Here is a 20,770-nt window from a genome sequence, read left to right as displayed (position 1 = left end):
GACACCCTGCGTTATCTGCTGCTCCGACAGCTCTGTTCCGGCAGTGGTATGGCTCAAAGGGCGGAAGCGTGGACCTGCATCACTTGTAACTGTGGCCCATGAAGCCCGTCCTAGCGTGCATACGTATAGCCTCGGGTTTTCTGAGCCGGTAGATTATGCCCCCGAAATGAGGCGTGTTACCGGGCCATTTGTGGGAATCTTCTGCTCAGTAACATCTGAAAATGGTTGGGAACCTTCCAGCCTGGCCCTGGGGCCGAAGGAAGCACAGACAGACAGAAGCAGAGCTGGCTCTTTCGTGATTTTCTGTTGGGAAAGAGGCCAGCTTTCCCTCTGAACGTGCCACTTGCTTGGTGACTTGTGTGTGGGGCAATTTTAAGAGAAGCTTTAAACTTCTTTAACTGACTGCCTTTTCCAGTAACCAAATCATGTTAGCACATTCCTATGTCTGCTGGAGCTTTCCCGGTGTAGCTGGCCTAAGAACCAAAGAAAATGTGGTGCTGTGTCTTTGGCAGATTTCCCTAGATAAGCATTCCTGTCTCACGTGCTACATTGTAGCTTCTCATCCTTTGAATAGTTTCTTCAGGGTACAAGAGATGTTTAAACAGAATGAGGGATAAATTTAATTCTATTGATCATCTGCATTAGTGTATTGGTCTGATTGTGGAAATGAGGCCTCATCAGCCAAATCACGTGTATTTCATGGGTGATACATGTACATTCAGACAGTCGAGTTTAATGGCGTGGTTGTACCCCCCAATATGGGAACTTGAAAGGCATTTTTAAGGGAAAGTAAGATTCGTAGTTTTTACAAGGAATAAATGTTATCAATGCTAGCTGAGCGTCCGAGACAAAAAGGAACCTGATGGGTCTATTTTAGGCTTGGAGAAAGTGCATTTCTGGAAAAATAGCTCGGAGGATGAGCACTCCGTGCCAGGCCTGCACCATGTCTAAGACCAAGTCAAGGACACCAGGAGGCCTTGACCTCTGTGACAGTAGTAGCAGATACAACACCGCACTGGGGACTCATTTCTCTATACATACGTGATTTTCTTCCTAGTCAGACTCCCAACATGTGGAAAGAGAAGCAGGAGCTGGCTTGTGTAGATGAGACCGTCCAGTCCTGCAGTGTGGTCATGGACCACCCTCTGTGGTCTCTTAGGGCTCAGCGCAGCTGGACAACCCTTCTCCTCCCGAGCAGATTGGTAGGGCTGCTGTCCCTTCTGTACTGATTGCTTTTATGGTCTGTCCCGATGTCATCATCTGTGGTCAGTGTCGTGGGGCTGTGCAACTGTCTGTCTGTCTTCCTTTCAGCCTTTCTGTAGGTTTTTATGAGTTCTAAACCTCCTCAGTGTGATGGCTGGCAGAGTGGCAGGTAATCACAGAAGAGCACAGCTCACCTTGGCCAGAATCACTCTGTGTGGAAGTGGGAAGCACGGCTTGCCCTCACCCTGTCAGCTGCCTCACAGGCTGGCTTTGTGCTATGCAGTTACACTCTAGAAACAAGATCTGATCCTTAAGGACAGAGAACACATGCCGGGTCCCTAGTATCAGACCTGAAAACCCCAGAGAAGCAGAAGTCACTCTTGCCACGATGGTGATATCTCAAAGTCCCCACTCAGGGGACTGAGGGAAGGCCTACAGACAGGCAGAGAAACCATGGGGAGCTGATTCCCCTTTGTACTGATGTGGACAAACTTTCTGTCTACACTGGGAATGCTGGGAGGTGGGGTGAAAGGGAAGGTTTACTGATCATCTCCATGGGCCTGTTCTAGGCTGCCTGGGTGGCCTCGGTCTTCCCATCCCTGTTCAGGCCAAAGACAGAGGCACCTCCCAAGGGCTCCTGGCTCTTCACAGCAGGAGCATTTTATGAGATAAAGCAGTTGAGTGATGAAAGGCATCTGGACTTGGGTGTGTGGAAAGGCTGTGAGCGCCAGGCCTGGCAGCACAGACACACAACCTAAGCACGTAGACGGTGTCAGCAGAGTAGGGAGTTCATTGTCATCCGCAGATCCGCGTGGAGCTCAAGACTAGAGCTGATTGTATGACACCTTGTCAGCAGAAAAAGAAAGTAAGACCATTGGAGCAGTTTGGGGCCACACCCTTCTAGTCAAAGCATCTTGTGTGCACCAGTAACTTGGGCCCATGTCGCGGTGGCACTGTCTTCTATGAGGAATCTATTCTAGATAGGTGTTGTGTGCTTTCTCCTCTCCATTTTCCTCTTCCCAGAATGCAGAGTTCCTTAAACACTAACATCTGCCTGGGTTTGTGCACATAGAGGGCTGGTGCAGCTCTCTGGGTTTTCCTAATAAAATGTTCTTTCTTCACGCACAGCTTCGCCGGCAAGACACACGACATCAGTGTCCCCCTCGCCTGCTGGACGGTCACCGTTGAAGGTACAGGCCTGTCCTTACACGGGGTCCAAAGACTGGCCCTGGTTCCTTTGTCCTGAAACCTTGTCCTAATGAAAGATGCTTTCATTCCCACAGACAAGATGAAGAACACATTAAGAAGGGGGGATGGGCAAGAAAATAGCCCCACTTTTCCCCTTGAAAACATCCCCTGAATGAGGATAGGGGCTAAATATTATTCTTGATCTTCATGAAGGATTTGTATGTTTAGAGATGTTAAATAGCCTGTATTTACATGCCAAGAACACAGACCACATTGTGGGTTATTTTTTGTTTTCAATTATTCGCCATAGTAGTAAGAACACTTTAGTTCTCCAAATCGTGGCAACGAGAACATAACAAACTATAGTCAACACATTTAAAGCACATTAAGCGCATGTGTATACTTAGATTGGAAAACACTTCTGGACGTTTTTGAACTTTATCAACTTTCTCTCTCAATACTTTGTATTAAAGATATTCCACATTACAAACACATAGTGAATTACTGAGGACATCTTGGCAAAAATGGGGAAAAAAAAACATGGCAAACAAGCTAACCACCTTAAAGGTCAAATGGTTGACATGTAAATTCAGGTTATTTAGCATCTCTAATCATACAGATAAAGAATAATGCTCTATCCACATAAAGGAATGGCCCAAGGCCTTTCAGCACCTTGGAGAAGGGTGGTGCTGAGAAGCAGGGCCCCAGGAGCAAACCTGTGGCTGGAGTGTCTGTTGAAAGGATAGGTTTCCACACCCTGTGTCCTTCTTGTAGATAAGATAAGCTAGCTGAGATTAAAAGACAAATTAGTCTCCACAAGCACTTCAGGACAGGATATGACTCACTATATCTGTGATGCTCACGATTGTCACCTAAGGAAACAGAAACAGCACCAAAAGGACGTGGGGGAGGAGGGGGGAACCCTCAAAAAAAAAGTGTGGCTTGGTTTTCATTGCCAGAATTCCCCATGTAAAATTTTGCTGGAAGTGTAAATGATTTTCTAGTTTTGCTGTCACTCTGCATTGTGGCTGTTATCACGACGTCCACATGACAGTGTTTGCTCTGGAAGCCTCCCCTTGTCTTCGTCCTGATGTGAGGGAGGCAGACAGCATGGTACTTTCCACATCTTTGTGTCTATAAACTCTCAAAAGCACTCGCTCCCACACACTGTGATGGAATTATCGCCTGTGTTTTTCAATTCCATTATGTGGAGTAGAAATAAGGCAGTAAGTGTTGGAGAGATTAAACTCTAAAAGAATAAAGACAGACTTACTGGAAAATGCTCAAGTACCTATTAAATAGCTCTAGGTAGCAAGCTGGCCTGCGCTCTCCTAAAAGACATCTGCATGCATTCATACTGGCCCAGAGGCAGTCTTGTGATGTAACATATCTTTATAGCTAAGGCTTGAAGAAGAGAGAGAGAGAGAGAGAGAAAGAGAGAAAGAGAATGAATCATGAGATCACATCTTGTGCTGTAACACCCAGGTTACTTTAGAGGGCACACTACTCCCAAGTTTCAAGCTTCTCTATAGTTGGAATGCACTTCAGTGCATTCTGATAGAATTTGGGGTGTGCCTAAACCCCCAGTGCATCAGAACTGACTCTTTACAGAAGACTGAACTTATGTGTCTTACATTGAATTTGAGATCTCCTTTCTAAAAAAGATGTCAGAGAATCTGGATCTCATAATTCATAATGCTTAATTGTGTGCTCCTATTAAATGAAAGGAGTCGTGCCTACCAGTGTTATATGTTTTTAAATGAGAGGTTAGGAGAAGTAACTCAGTCAGTAAAGTGCTTGCCTTGAAAGCACAGGACCTAAGTCCAGCCTCCCTGCACCCATGTGGAAAAGCAGATGCATTACATCCAGATGTGGTGGTGTGTAATACTCAGCCCAGGACTGGGAAAAGAGAGAGAAAGGAGGTTCCTCAATGCTCACTGGCCAGCCAGCTCCAAGCCAGGGAGAAACCTGGTCTTAGAAAACCAAGGTGGGGAGCTCCTGAGGAACGACACCCAAGATTGACTTCAGACTTCCACATGTACCTGCACACACACACACACACACACACACACACACACACCACAGCTGGGCAGGCATCAAGGTAAAGTTAGCCTAGAATACCAAAGTGCACACTGTAGAACATGAAAGACAAACGGTCTGTGATCACATAAGTTTGGAAAGCACTGGCTAAACAAATTTGAGGTTCTTATTTTTCTATTTTTTTTATTATTTTAATAATCCAATAAAGCTTGAATGTACCTAAAGAGTATGTTCACAGGCAGCATTTCCCAGTAGAGCCTACTCATGGCTTCTCCTTGAGACATGGAAGGATCTAGGAAGCAGTAAGGATCGGATTCTGGCAGGGCCAGATGGCTGTCCCTAGGTGAAGAAGGCTGGCTGAAGGGCCACATGGAAGGAGGGAGCCTGTAGTGTGCTCAGGTCTGCACACCCGATCTGATGGAGACAGCCCCTGCCTGTCCCAGGCCATCTCCATAAGAAGATGTGGGCTCTTGCTGCAGTGTCTAGGTCCTTATGAAATGCCATAAATCTGGGCTTTATGTGGAAATTTCCCTGTTTACCAAAATTAGCAACTACATTGGGCTTTTTAGAAACAGCTCACATCTTTAAAAAAAAAAAAAAAAAAAATCCAAATGCTGTCATTTTGCAGGTTTTGCTCCAGTGTCTAGGGGCTCCCTGACACGGGTGCGAGGATTCTCCTGCAGTGGGAAATGTGTCCCACTGGCTTCCTCTGCCTCTCTGCATCCTAGCTGGCAGTCATGACCCATGGCCAAGCCACACCCCCAAAGCTCTGTATCCTAGTTCAGACCAGACTGGTGGTAGCCTCCAGATCCTCTTGCCAGTTTTACTCTCAGCACCTTTATATCCCACAGGTGGTGAGGTGAACTGGGTAAACGGGGGTGTGGCCTGGCAGATTAGCATCTGGGGGTATATTTTCAGGACTGCAGAAGGCAATGCTTAAATTTAAATCTGATGTTTGTCTTAGCTTGGACTACCATAAGCTATCACAGGCTGGGTGGTGTAGATGATATATTTTCCCTCCTTCCTGGGAGCTAGAGGTATTGACAGATTTGGATTGTCTCTATCTCCTCCCTGGGGCTGACTGATGGCTACCTGGTCTCAGTGGGCTCACAGGGTCTTTGTTGGATTACAGATTTCCCTATAAATCCACGTTTGTCGTCATAAAGAACCAGCCAGTCAAGTACTGGCTTGGTGAAACATTTCTAATGTCTGTCTCTTTTCCCTCCTGACCCCACCTCTGATGGGAGCAGAGCTCCGTACAGTCCTTCACGCCATCTCCAGTGGAGTACAACTCCCCAGGACTGAGCTCAAACTCTCCAGTCTTGTCCGGCAGCTACAGCAGTGGGATCTCCTCGCTTAGCCGGTGTAGCACGTCGGAAACCTCGGGCTTTGAAAACCAAGCCAACGAACAGTCTGTGCCCGTGCCGGTGCCCGTCCCAGTCCCAGTCCCGGTGCCCGGCTTCAGCGGGTCGGAGGAACCTGTACGCAAAGAGAGCAAAACCCCACCCCCCTACAGTGTCTACGAGCGGACTCTGCGGCGCCCCGTCCCGCTACCTCACAGCCTCTCCATCCCTGTCACCTCTGAGCCACCTGCTCTGCCCCCCAAGCCCTTGGCTGCGCGGTCCAGCCACCTGGAGAATGGGACCCGTAGGACTGAGCCTGGCCCTAGGCCCAGGCCCCTGCCCCGTAAGGTGTCTCAGCTATAAGTCACTTTTCTATGTACCTGCGATGAATTCTTTGCCGTTTACAAGATAAGTCTGATGAGAAGACATTTAGTGTAGGCACTTTAAATATCTTACTCAGACCTTTCTTTAAATGAATGGAGTTAAATTTGCTTATTAATATAATGTTGCACAATATTAAAAGTTACTGATCTAAAACGCCAGCTGTTACATGAAGTATGGCGGAGTCTCATTAAAACGTTTCTCATTTGAAAGTGGTAAATTGTGAAAAAGACTCCTTTTGTACCTTTTTATGTTCACTTTTTTTATGTAGTTTAAATCTTAAAACCCATACAATATTGTCAAGCAATAGAATGTGTGATAATGTTGTATACCTTTTCTTTTTCTGAATACTTGATACTCTGAGAAACTGATCGTGTCTGTGCACGGACTAACACAACGGCCCTTTCTTGAGACTTCGGTAAAGAAGGGGAAGACTTCAGCTCTTCCCTGAGCAGGCTGGTTGGTTGGTGCGTCTACATAAGGGGTGCAAGGATTGGGACCGGAAGTTGTTTTGGTCTTTAAACAAAATACTTCTTTGTCGTCTAACAGCTGTCTGCTTCCGTAGCCTGCTTTGTGAATCGGTTGCTACATCTCTAAGTGCCCTGACACCATGCTATCTACTGTATTACTTTTCAAGGTGCAATTTGCTTTCGGAGTTCCAATCAGCTAGATTAAGCAAAAGACCCCAGGAGAAGTGTTTACTTGAATTTTGTGCTTCCTTACTTGATGATTTCCTACACACAACGTGTCACTGATAAAGAGCAGGTGTTCAAGGTTTAAATAGGCACAAATTACTGTGTCCCATTAACAAGGATTCAGAAATCAATACAGGACAGTATTAAATCAATAGTGTGAAGGAAGACAAAACCTTAGTGAAAATATATTAACATGATTGAATGGGAAAAGGACTTTGAAAAGGTGAGGACATTAACTTTGAATCCTGCATAAAATAAAGAATTCCTCAAACTCTCCCTTCTTCTCAGGAGAGCTGAGAGTCTCTGCTCGCTCGCTTGTCCTGTGGCCCTTTTCCTGGGGTTGGCAGATTGTGGCCCAGTCTAGCATGGGTACAGCAGCATAGGTGGAGATAGACTAGGCACGAGATGCGGCAGTTGTAGAGGGTGAACAAGCACCTTGGATGTAGTGATGTATTTTTTAATCTTTGCCTTTTCCTTTTACTGACTGTTTATAACACTCAATTGACAATAGATATGAACTGTATTTTAAACCATGCTGTTAAATATTTTCCCTCTTTTGTTGGGAAGCTCATCTTAGTTGTGTTTGTTTTTGTTGCTAGCTTACCTGGAAGGCAGTGACCACTTTTTTATATTCTCTTAATGAAACCATTCAGCAGGTATATGCTGTTGAGGCTGGTTATAGAGGTTTTCTATAATAAATGTTCAAGTATTTTTGTACATAACTGGTTAATTTTAATAAGAGATACCATTATGTGTAAAAAAAAAGTAAAAGGCAAACAGTTGTGGATGCAGTATGATTGTTATAATTATGCCAAATACTTTATGTATGGAAAATATTTGTACATATGTGCTTTTAACAATAATTCTGCCATATTGACTTTACAATTTTGAATGTCAGAAAATTAATATATGTAAAAATATTTATGTTTAGTGAAAGTATTCATAATTGAGGAAAGGAACCTATGAATTTTAGCTTTGTATCTTGCAGGTTTTGCAGTTAGAAATTTCTTGAACTAGCGTTTGCATTTGATAATAACACTTTGTGTTTGTAATCACATCCTAAAAAAAAATATATATATATATACATACATATATACACTTATACATGTATGTAGGAAGCTCCATGTTTCTTTTGCTTTAAAGAAGTAAAATCTTTCCCTTAAGTAAGATGACATGCATAAGATAACAAAGCCTCTTTGATTTCCTTTTCCTGTGTAATTTAGCAGCTTTCTTGACTAGTGCTTGAGCACACAATAAATCAGTGTTATTTGCTCTTGAAGCCTTTCCTTTTTTTTTTTTTTTTTTTTTTGGCAGTGAATAGTTGACTCTATGAGTGTATTTCTAAAGCAGCTATATAGCAGAACATTTTAAGAGATTCAGATGTTCATGTTGATTGCTGCTGAATGGTAAATATTAAATAAAGTTATCAGATTAATCTTAATGTTTCTGCCTTTATTCTAATCATCAGTGTGGCTGATCATCTAAGATAGTGGCTGCCACAAATCTCTTGGTCCTATAATCATGAGATCTGTAAACTCCTCTGCTGATCATTCCTATTTCTGTTGCTGTTGGACTCTGAACACAGACCATTTCTACCATAGAGAACAAAGGTTGGAAAGTTAATGGTATAAGTTACCATCCTGTGGAGACGATGACATTTACCTGGGCAGCTGAATGCTAAGTAGTTAAACCAGAGCCGATTTAGCAAATCAAGCCATCAAAGTTTGTCTGCATTGCAAAGCTCAACACAAAGCAGAGAGCTGCCAGGTGGACAGTGAAGGTTGACCGCTGCCCTCCCAGCAGTGAGAGCATCTATCTGCATGCCAGTTCTTTGTCCCGCCATTTTACAAAATGATAAGACATTTCATAATCACTGAAAAAAATCCATTGACTGAAAAAAATGTCTCTTAACGAAGTCTCTCTTTTATTTTCATGAGACGGGTTTACAGCTGTGTAAGTCAGTAACAATCTGCTGCCCTGTTAAACCCCCAAACCCATTAACTACAGGGCTTTGGGTCCTTTGTGAACCTTTTTCTTATAACTAAGCCTGCAAGTATTTCTACTCTCTGCATAACTACAATCTGAATAGCTCAGATTCCTACCTAAATTGGTTTCTGTCTGGTTTGTGGTTGATTGTTACACAGCAGACAACAATGAGAGTAACAGGTTTCATTGTCTTATTTGATTTTTACACATTGCAGGGTGGTTTATATCAAAATGTATGAATACTGAAATATGGTCCTAGTTCTATAAAAACAAGAAAAAACAGAAAGGGTTTTTGTTTTGGGTTTTTTTTTTTTTTTTTTTTACCAATGATTGGGGTCTAGGCTGGACGTTCTCATATTCTTGGCTTCTTACTCAAAGAGTTAAAAGAAGCACACAAATTTGCAAAGGTAGCAAGGACTTTAACTTTGTTTAAACTTTATTTAAAGCAAAGCCATGATAACAATGCATGAATATAAGTGAGGGTACTCAAGGGTCCTGGTTACTATTTGGGGCTACCTTTTATGAACTTACAGAATAAGGGTGTGGTGAGTTCTGCTTTGATTGACGTATTAAGTTATATAGCCATTCCCTTCACTTAATGCATCTAATTGTAATCACACACACCCAATTATACCGAGGCATGCGATGGTAAGCAGGGTGCACAGAGGGCAGCTCGCTCATCAAGCATGTGCTCAAAGCCCGTGGTGCACTGGCGAGTGCTCGTTTCCCAGACTGAAGCAGGACCACGTTTCCTGCTTCCTGACACAAAGAAGGGAGCTTCATCCTGTCAGTTCTCAGAGGAGCAAGAACACAATTTCATTTACATTTTGAAGTTTTGTTTAAGACCTTGATAATGATTAAATAAAGATCACACTTAACCTTTTTCAGGGTTGGTTTACATCAAAGACAGGAGTTTGTTACTAGAATAAGGTAGGCATGAGTCCCAGCCTGAGGGCCAGTGCAGTAGGAACAATTGGTAAGGAAGAACTGGAAATACTCAAAGGCCAGCATCTGAAGAGAATATCAGTTGTTAACCCCAGAGCTACATCTTGAGAAGGGCAGAACCACAGAGAGCTCTGGCGGTAAGGGAAGATGGGGCATGGGAGGACTATGTCCTAAGGGTGTCCTTCCTCCATCAGGATTAAACTTAGTCCTGGTGTCCACTCATGGTCAACTGTTGTGAGTATAGCCTGTGTATTCTAACATCAAGGAAGTACAGAGTAAAGGAAAACCAAGGAACAGGCAAGGGAGAACTGAGAAGAGGCCACGTGGACACACTGTTGGTAGCCCGGAGATGCTCTCTTCTGTCCTTTGTACTCATGACAACAGTGTGATTGGGATTCAGAGATGGAGACCAGAGTGTGTGCTAATCCTGGCATCTGCATGTGCCAGGCTGCCTGCCCTCCCCAGCCTCACTGTGCCTTGCTAGTTTAGCATGCTCCCAGTCAGAACGTTCTCACAGCCCCACTAGGGAAAGGATACTGACTATCTATTAGAAACTACTTCTGTCCATCTCTTTCCTTTAAAACCATGATATGGGAAGACTAGACCCAAGTCAGTTGCTTGGCATTCAAACCTGAACACAATTGCAAAATGAGCTTACTCATGTGTGGCGTGACCCTCTCTCTACCTTCTCTGGAAGATTTCAGTGAACCTCATCCTGGGATTGGCTCCCACAGTTCTTTTTAGACAGAAATGTTACTTTTCTGCTGGTTAACCCCAACAAGAATTTGTGTTTTGTTAGTTGGTGAACTGAACTAAAAGACTATTACAGAGGTGAGCAGGTGTTCTGAGTTCTGTAAATCTGAAGAGAATTTAGCAGTTGACATCTTAAACTGTTTGATTGCTGAGAGTTTGATGCCAGCCTGAGCTACATAATAAGTTCCAGGCCAGCCTGGGGTTACACAAGATCCTATCCCCAAAACTCTTAACAACAAAACATTAGGAGCAAGCGTTGCAGAGAGGCAACAGGTGTGGGAAACAAAGTTGATGTGGAATGTGCCTTGTAGAACTTTCCAGTGAAGCTGCCAGGCTCCATCCTGAGCAGAGAGTTTCAGAGACTCTTAACCTTTTAACTTTTTTGGGGGGAGGGGGGAAGGGTTTATAGGTCATTGTCAATGTCCCTTTTATTAATAATAATTATATTGCTGGGCAAGAAATACCTGGGAGAGTGGACTAATGCCAGTGAGCAAAAGAATATGAAATCATGTTCTTAAGACATATGCTATAAGATTGATGTTTTCAACATAGTTATAATCACAGACCTTGAAATATACCCTTATATATAATACACATATACATATATGTATATGTGTGTATAAAACATCACTATTATACAGAGCATGTCCCATATTTAGCATTATTTCCTTGTGTAAATCATACACACATACACACACACACACACACACACACAAAATGCCTTTCTGACTAGAACTGCAAAGGCGAAGGAATCCTGGATTTCACATGTAATTTTCTGTGTAAGAGGCAAGAACGTGATGTTTGACCTTCTGTGCAGGGACTGTTCTATGACACTATTCATTGGAGACATGAACAAACTTCTACTCCAGATTGGGAACCAATGAGAGACCACCAAAGTCCAACTTGGTGAACCAATGAGGTTGTTGGGCTTACTTACAAGCGTGTCAGTAAGGGGTTAGAAGAGCAGAAATAACTCAAAGTCCGCAGCATCAACAAAGTCTACCCAGCGTGAGTCACACATACCTCATGAAAGTTGTAAGCCTAGACTTCACTGCATGACTTACAGACAGCCTGACAACTTGGCTGTTGTGTGCTTCCTCAGAACACCTTACTGTTTATATAATCTTAGTGAAGGAGGAACCTTGTGCATCTGGAAAGTTTCAGAAACTTCCTGAGTTTGGAGTTTTTACTTTTGGAACTTAAGGAGGCTACCTTTAGAGTTTCCTATATTAAGGAACAAGTCCTTTTTTGTTAAAAGATTATTTAGTCGTAACAAGCTTGGAGGGAAACATGCTCATACAACAGGGACTTCCACAAGAAAAGATAGCTCAACAAGCAACAAACTGAAAGCTACTAACATAAATGAGCATCTCAGAGAAAATGGTTTAGACTTAAGTATCTTCAACTAAAGATAGCAAAAATAAGTAGATAGGAAAGCCAGAGATGGCCAATGACCAAGAAACCACACTAAGCAAGAACAAGGGGCTAGGGAAGCAACACAACTCAGTGTGCAGGGCTCGTCTAGAATGCCTGAGGCTGTGGGCTCTATCCCAGTGCTGCCAAAAATAAAAAGCGACTCAGGTTTGTATGCAAAACATAATCCTTTGCCTTCCAGTGGTAAGAGTTGTTTCCTGGAACAGACAGGGAGACATGCTTACAACTGGGAATTTTCTTCAGAGCACTAGTTCTCAACCTTTCTAATGCTGTGACCTTTAATAGTTCCTCATGGGGTGGTGACCCCAACCATGAAAGTATTGTCATTGCTACTTCATAACTGTAATTCTGCTACTGTTATGAATCCTAGAATAAATATCTGTGTTTTCTGATGGTCTTAGGTGACCCCTGGGAAAGCATTGTTCAACCCCAAAAGAAATCATAACCCACAGGTTGAGAACCGCTGCTTTAGAGATTATAAATTTCTCTTACAAAACTGTAGTATCACTGTTTCCAGATCTTTTTCAATATTTGCTGTTTTTCAAAATAACTCAAAATAAGTCAGATGCCAACCAAGCATATTGTGGTCTCCAAGAGTTGTATTTTAGGGAGACCTATTCTGGTGTACTATATTTGAATGTTGATAAATTAATCCCCCAAAGTGACATATCCCTTTTTGTAACTCTGTCCTACTGTGGTAATTCAGCTCTTCAAAATCATTGGTGGGAACAGGAGACAGAAACTGGTCAGGTAGGACAGAGACCCCCAGAATGTGCTGGCTGGAGGTCAGGGATGCCAAAAGGGACTTCTGGTCCCTGTTCTTTGTTCTCTCCTAAGGAGCACCTCAGCCTGTGTATGCTATTGACTGAAGCTGAGAGGAGGCACCTAGACACTTGGGTGGTCAACTGGGCCTGTTCATCCCCCTTCTACATCTTTCCCCAGTGATGTCATAAGACATTTTAAAAGACAAGTAGCTCAATAGCACCCTATTTCCTGGGACAGCCCACCCATGCAGGATCTCTGTGCTCACTTTCTCTGCCTTTCTCCTCCCCTCTTTCTCACTGTCTTAAGTTTCCACCTATGTGTCAATACTAAACTTTGTTCTCAAACTCACTCTCTATGGTCTGTGAATCTCATTCTTTGAATTTTTGAGATAAGAACTTGAAAGCCACCGCCTCTTGATGGCTTTGAGGGCCATCACGTTTTTTTCCAGAGCTACGCTGGCTAGTTTTATATCAACTTGGCACAAGCTAGAGATATCTGAAAGGAAGAAACCTCAGTGGAGGAAATGCCTCCATACATTCTGGTTGTAGGGCATTTCTTATTTAATGATCAATGGGGGAGGGCCCAACCCATTGTGGTGGTGCTACCCCTTGGCTGATGGTCCTGGGTTCTATAAGAAAGCAGGCTGAGCAAGCCAATAAGCAGCACTCTTCCATGGCCTCTACATCAGCTTCTGCCTCTAGGTTCCTGTCCTCACTGCTTTGATGATGAACTGTTAAATGAAACTGTTAGTCAGTTACTGTTAGTACTATTACAGCAATAGTACCCTAAGGCAAAAACCCTGGTACCCCAAGACTAGAAAGGTTTCATTGTTCTAAGAGTCACTTGAGAACAGAAGCCACTGGCTACCAATAGTTTGCCTTTTTTCTTCAGCCAGTAAGCCTATCCTAACATCATCAATATATCTTGTATCTTTTTTTAAGATTAAATATTAATATGATATACTGCTTCTAGGGATTCCTTTTTTCTGCTAATTTAATATGTGGGAAGAAAATATTGCTGCTATTTCTTAAACTTTGAAAAATGTTAATAAATCAATTAAGTCTTTTGCAGAATCTGTGCTGAGGAAATTGATGGCTTGATAAAAGGAAGTGACAGGGAACATGAAATAGCCTTAAAACTTAGGGTGACATTTAGAGATGGTATTTTATTCTACAGGAGAGATTTCTGGGAAGACCCAGGGATCCCTCTGTTCATAATGAGTCCAGTAGATGATCCTCAGATGCTGCACCTCAGCCCACCAGACTTTAAAACAATGAAGCTTTGGGGATGTGGTGTTCATGTCTTTGACAGAGTCAGTCTTTCCTGATCCTTTAACCCTGCCTTTCTTGCGTCCAGAATTCCAGGTTCTAAAGAGAAGCCCTGCTTAGTCAACATGTCCACTCTAGATCTTTGGATCCAGAAAACCAGAATGTCTGCTGGCCTTTGCCCTTGCTCTTTAATTAAAATGCTGCTGGAGTTAGAGATCGGTAGCTGTGATCTAGACCCTAGAAAAAGAGGAGACACTAGCCCTGCATGGATCCTCCTGTCTCTGTTTCCTCTCCATAGAAGCCCTTTGCCCTGAGCTTGCCTCCAAACCAGGGACTCTGTGATAGAAGAGCTTTCTCATCCTTTCCCTCCTTAGGATTTTCTCTCTTGGTTCCATTGGACTATCCTGAGAGTGAGCACCTAAAGTGGTGCGTAGCTCTTGGTGCAGCATTTCCCTGTGGTTCTCAAGCAGAGGGGTAGCCATGTTCTTCAAGCAAAGGAAGGGGGGAAGGAGAAAGGGAGGGAAGGAGGGAGGGAGGCAAGGAAAGAGGGAGGAAGGAAGGAGAGAGGAAGGAAGGAGCTCAGTGGAAAATAATTCTTGCTGTAGAGATGACTTCACAGTAAGAATGTATACTGCATCTGCAGAAGTTCCTAATACAACAGGTGGTTTACAACCACCTGAAACTCCAGCTTCAGAGACATTGTCACATCTGCCTCTGCAGACACCTATACTCATGAGCACATAAACATATAGACACACACACACATACATTATTTAAAAAAAAATGGGCAAAGAGAAAAAGAAAAGAATTGTCCCTGGGGAATTTAAGTTTGCTGGGGTGGGGATGTGAAGGACTCCTGCTTTTCTTACTGGTTTTATAGAATTATATGTATGCACGATTGATATATTTTAGGAAACTGCAAAAATTTTAATGGTATAACTGTCATATCCCACATTGCTGGTTTACCACTTTTTCTTCCACTATATAACAAATACGGATCTCAGCCTTTCTGGGAAGCACAGGCAGAATTTACAACCAAGTGTTTCTGGAGAGAGTGTGTGTGGCAGGAAAGAGGAACAGTGAGTCAGGGGGGCGGTTCTCCATCTAAATGAAACCTGTGCTGGAACCAGTGATACGAAGTATATGCAGCCAATTTTAATCTCAGGAAGTGCTTTGTGATGATTTAGCAAACAGGCCATCCTGTTCTCTATAGGCAGTACCTAGCATCCAATAAAAAGCCTGTTTTAGAAAGTTCTACAATGCTTCTGCAGATGTTTTAAGTTTGCTAGTTCTGTTTATGTCAACAGTGTGGATTTCCTCACTCTGATGAAAACACCCACAGGTCTTAGTTTGTTTCAGACTGTGACAGTGCCAGGCCATTTGCTTCCAAGAGAGGAAAAAAAAAATATACTAAGTGCGTGGTACCTGACAAGATGCAGGCCTGGAAGAGAGAACCGCGAAGGAGCCTGGAGAAACATTTCTTCGTTTCATCGTTAAGAGCTCTTTTTATTCTATCGGCAGTCTGCCATTGAGATCATAGCACATCATCAGATGGTTCACAAATACTTATAACCCCAGCTCCAAAAGATCCAGTACCCTTTCTGGCCTCCATGGGTACCCGCACATACATGCACATAGACATATAGACACATATTCACATAAATAAAAAATATTTTTATTTCAGAAAGAATTTTCCCTTTCTCCTTGTTATAGAGAAAGAAAGTTAGAAGGACAGGGGTCACATAGTTCAGTGTGCTCACCCCACATGAGGTTCAACACCCAGTTCTACTAGGACCCTACCAGTTAAGGACCTCAGCTAAAGTCACTGGGATAGGTGGCTTCTAAGCAGAAGAGAATTTTACAGTGACCCACTACCAAGCATTGTACGGGTTTTTTAATTGGAGACATTTGTGAGTTGAACAACTCAGCAGTTAAGAGCACTTCCTATTCTTGCAGTGACTAGGATTCAGTTTCCAGCATCCTTGTGGTGGTTTACCACCCTCTCCAATTACAGCACAGAGGATCCAGTGCCCTCTTCAGCCTTCTTTGGCACTGGACATGCATGCGGTATTCCTACACACATGCAGGCAAGACAAATCATACACATTTTACAGTAAGTAATTTGTTTTCATTTAAAGATATTTTGAAGCTAGGAAGATAGCTTAGAAGGTAATGTGCTTGCTGCAAAGCACACATACCTGAGTGTTGAGATCCCTAGCACACAGTTTAAAAAGCCAGCTGTGACAGCACAAGCCTCTACCCTAAGCTCTGGGGCAGGGTACTGTGGGATAGGTGCAAACACAGGTGGACCCCCAGGGCTTGCTAGCCTGTCAATCTTGTAAAAATGGCAAGCTTCCATTTCAGTGAGAGACCCCCTGTCTCAAAAACATAAAGTCGAGCATGGTAAAGGAAGTTATTGACACTCTGTCTCTGGACTCCTTGTGGGTGTGCAGGGAAGCATGTGCAGAAGAAAGGGAGGAAGGAGCAGGGATTGAGGGGTAATGAGAGCGGTGCTGAGAAAGAGGGCTTCACCAACAACACATCTGATTATCTCTACAACCGTCATATATAAGATTTTGGCTAAGTTTGAAGCTATTATTATCAAATGGTTGCCAAGAAACGTAAATGAAGAGACAGATTGGCTCTGAGGGCACCTGGCAGGATCACAGTGAGAAGGTTAAAGTGTAGATCACAGAGCGAAAGGAAACTTGGCTATCCCAACTGTAAATAAAGATAACAGTCCTGTTTGAAATTCTCAAGGATAAGTCTCTCCCCAAGGTTGTATATATGTGTTCAGACCTGAGACCTGGGCCTTTGCTATTGTGTCATAGACTATCTATACACGAAAGCAGATGGATGATGGCGGCAACCTCTATAGCAAATGGCAATTGTGCTTGAATTCTTCTGTATCTGGTCCAGAGTGCATACTCCTCTTCCTTCCTGCATCCCCATAAGTTTCTATGTCCTTCGATCCTCCCTCAGAAGGATGATGTCAATATCTTAATTTATAAAGAGTGCACCCAAGTTGACCTAAAAATAACTAGGATACTAGGTTTTTTTATATAATAAAATATATAATAAAATAACTAGAATAACAGTGTTTCTATGAAACACTGGAAAGAGAGAGAAATGTCAGAAGGTAAATAAGTAGTTTTAAAATGATGGCTCATGAACAGATGTGGAGAAATAATTACTATACTCAGAGAAAAATAAAACACCAATGAAGCAGCAGTCTGTATTAGACTTCTCCAGAGAAACAGAGTCTATATATATATATATATATATATATATATATATATATATATACATATACATAGATCGTATATATATATATGTATATCTATATATATAGATACATATATATAAATATATATATATATATATATTTAATAGATCGGCATGCAGGATACAGCCTACAGCCTATCCTGTACCTAGCAGTGTACCCTAGCAGTGGTTGCCTTCACACTGGAAAAGCTGAAAACCTGGTGCCTGGGCTGAAGACATAGAAGATTCCTGGAGAACCATCCTTCCTCAATTCATGTCTAATGGCCATGACATTAGACATGAATTGAAGAAGCTGGATTCTAGAATCAGTGGAGGATGATGGCTGCAGCAGCAACAGCAGCAAGATGCCCCCAAGGCAGATAAATGAGCCAGCACAGTGTGAAATCCAACAGGCAAAAGGCTTACTGTCTTGATCAGAGCGGCCACAAGAAGGTGTGGCCCACACTTGAGGGTTGAGGACATCTTCCCTACTTCAATTCAACTGATCAAGAAAACCTCTGGCAGATATGCTCAACTGTCAGTTGATTCCAAATCCAAGCAGGTTGTCAACTAAAATTCTCACATTTGTTGTTTATTATAGTAGCTAAATGTGTAAGATGACAGCAGAGAATTGTAGATAGAACACAGCGGAAGCCACAGTCTTTGATAGCGCTCTTGGCACTAAAACAGGATAATCATTTTGAAACAGTTTGCCAACATGGATCAAGCATCGGGTTCTTTGAGCATATAATCTCATTTTGACATTTCTTTCATTACATCTCTTAAAGTTGTAACAGAAATGCAAAGACAAAAAGGCCAAGGGACAGACAAGTCAAGGTGTCTTCTGAAGGCAGGAAATCTCTTTTGAGGATTAGGAGGGGTGGATTCGGCAGATGCTGGCAACAGCCACTCCTGAGGACAGTTTGATAATCCACTGGGGTGTTTGCATAAGTGATGAGGTGGCCAGATCTTCAGGCTTCCTTCCCTCCCCCTGTGCCACTGAGAATCTCTGTAATCAGGACATCTGGACTGATGTTTACAAGAGAAGACTGTGGAGTAGAGATAAGTGGTCAGGAAAAGAGCTTTTAGGCCAAACTGTCTCTCAGGGTCCAGTGTAAAGGATGGGGGTGGGGGGCCGGAGAGGCTAAGCACTGAGGAGGGAAGTAGGAGAGGTTTGTGACAGGACAAGAGACCAGAACCAGAAAGAGAGAAAGAGTGCATCCAGCTATGAGGGAGGGTGGCACATGACTGGGCACATCAGTATTTCCTGTCGGGAGCTGTTAACACGTTTTTCCTGAAATGAGAAAAATAAAGGCTATAATTTGGACAAATCTGTTGTCTTCAATTCATGATGGTCCTTAACTGGGAGAAAATTCTCTTTGTTCTCTCTCTCTCTCTCTCTCTCTCTCTCTCTCTCTCTCTTCTCTCTCTCTCTCTCTCTCTCTCTCTCTCTCTCTCTCTCTCTCTCTCAGATGCTATGATGCATTTCAGCTCTTGGCAAGATGCATCTTAGCATCTCTACTGGTGCAAATGAAACTTACTTTCAACGTCCTCTAGGCCTTTGCTTTATAGGCTTCCTCAGGAAATCTCAAAGGCTGGGAGCGGAGCAGGTAGAAACCCAACTCTGGAAGAAGCCTAGTGTAGTGAGAGCCACTGTCCCTTGGTTTGGGCTACTGTTGGTGGCCTAAGGTAGATGCTGGAAGTACAGCTTTCAATATTTTCTCTAAAGAGGAAAACATTTCATAGCTGTGGTTTTCTGTAATGGTCTCTGTTGCAGGGAGGAGTTTCTCTGATGAGGAGTGAGAACTACATTTATCTGTGAGTAAAAGAATGATTATTTAGATGTAATTAAAAATTACACTTGTCTAGTGAAGTGGGACTTATAGATTCTCCTCCCAGATCTATGACTTCACTGGCCCTGGGTAGCTGGTAGGCCCACGGTACTAGGCAGGAGCTGTGACTCCTCCCACACCTGAAGCTCAGGGATCTTTATAAAAGAGGGAGAGCAGAAACATTGTAAGAACCAGAGGACCAGGGAATTTACTGAGAAATTGTGTTTTCTAGGAGTGTCAGAAGCTACATCCACACCCACCACTGCCTAATCTGATCAACATGACTGCCAATCATGACCTGAACAGAATGACAAGGGACATCGTAGAGAGGCCAGGCCTCTACCCTGCACAAAGAACAACAGGCAACTAAGGAATGAAAGGGACACCAGCTGATTATCCAATACCAAACAGCCAGTCCTGAAAGCACACATACATATAACCTTATACAGACTGAGCAGGTTGTACTTATATATGTTGTTATTAATATATAGTATTTAATTAATGAAAACGGGGCCATGAATTTTGAAGAGGGCAAGGCTGGGTATTTGGGAGGGTTTGGAGAGAGGAAAGGCAAGTGGAATGATGTGATTAGACCATCATCTCAAAAGCTGAAAGAAATCATTTTTAAAAAAGAAAAATACTTTTACAAAAATGATTCATTAGTACTGTGGCCTACCCTTTACAGTGGGATACAGTAACTTTCCATCATTTCATAACCTTTAATCCATTTTTATTCCTCTCCACCCTGATTTGTTCAACTGTGATTTTAGACTTTTTAGGCTAAAAGCCTGGAGTTCATCTTGAACTTTGAGCCTTGAGTGCTTGATTGCTGTAGAATTCAAGTCAAAAACACTCAAGCAACCCTGGTGAGTTGATAGCGTCTGCTGGGCGCCAAGTTTCTTTTCTCCAATATTCCTATCATTGGCTTTTTACAAAAATCCCAACATTCTTTGAAGTTACTACTTTAAAGGTATTACGTGCCATTCAAAAAATGTTGTTCAAGCCAGGTGCTTCAAATATTGGGAGCATAGTGCTAAAGGGAATTGATAGCTCTAGAAGGGAATTGATAGCTCTAGAAGGGGGCAGGGGCGTTGGGTACAAACAGCAGGTGTTTACAGGAAAGGTTGAAGTGAACTTTGGCTTTCTAAGTGAGAGACCTCTAAAAAGACTGGCTGCCTAGCAAAATGGGCACCCAATAAGCAATGCTGAACAGAAAAACACAGTCCACTAAAGCTTGCCACAGCAAGGGCTCATGTGAAAGCAGCTAATTCTCCAATCTGTTCGTTCAAAGGCTGAAAGCATCAATGGAGTGTAGCCTTGGGCAAAATAACTAACAAGCACTATCTAGCATTCTCCTCAACCCAGCAATTGCATGGCTTAGAATTTATTCTAAGAAAGTATCTTTATAAAAAAAATGAGCACAGATATTTATGCATAATCATTGCAACATTGATTGTATTAAGCGTTGAAACACCCTAACTGATTTAGCAGTTGGGAATAGTTTTAATAAGATGTTCATACAATGTGATAATCAATAGTTTTTAAAATTATTATTGTAGGTACCCGAGGCCTGCAAAGCTTGTGACGCCATACAAGCAACAATCAAGACAATGTATAGGTCTGTTGTCAAGGCAACAGCTGCCATTTACCCAGAATTCCATAGCCTACCTTTA

General features: G+C 42.7%; 1 protein-coding gene across 2 annotated transcripts in view; it reads left to right on the top strand.

The window, feature by feature from the left end:
* Dock4 (dedicator of cytokinesis 4) overlaps window positions 1-8,129 on the top strand; it is a 397,452-nt gene extending 389,323 nt beyond the window's left edge. For both annotated transcript variants that reach the window (XM_052185914.1, XM_052185913.1), the window contains exons 51-52: window positions 2,332-2,393; window positions 5,682-8,129. In XM_052185914.1, the coding sequence (XP_052041874.1) occupies window positions 2,332-2,393; window positions 5,682-6,137 (518 nt within the window). In that variant the 3' untranslated portion in view covers window positions 6,138-8,129. The remainder of the gene's footprint in view (window positions 1-2,331; window positions 2,394-5,681) is intronic.
* Window positions 8,130-20,770: the final 12,641 nt, after the last annotated feature.

Source organism: Apodemus sylvaticus, chromosome 6 (assembly GCF_947179515.1).
Source record: "Apodemus sylvaticus chromosome 6, mApoSyl1.1, whole genome shotgun sequence".
Classification (NCBI taxonomy): Eukaryota; Metazoa; Chordata; class Mammalia; order Rodentia; family Muridae; genus Apodemus; species Apodemus sylvaticus.
Note: the sequence above shows the minus strand (reverse complement) of the source record. Positions and strands in the feature narration are given on the sequence as shown.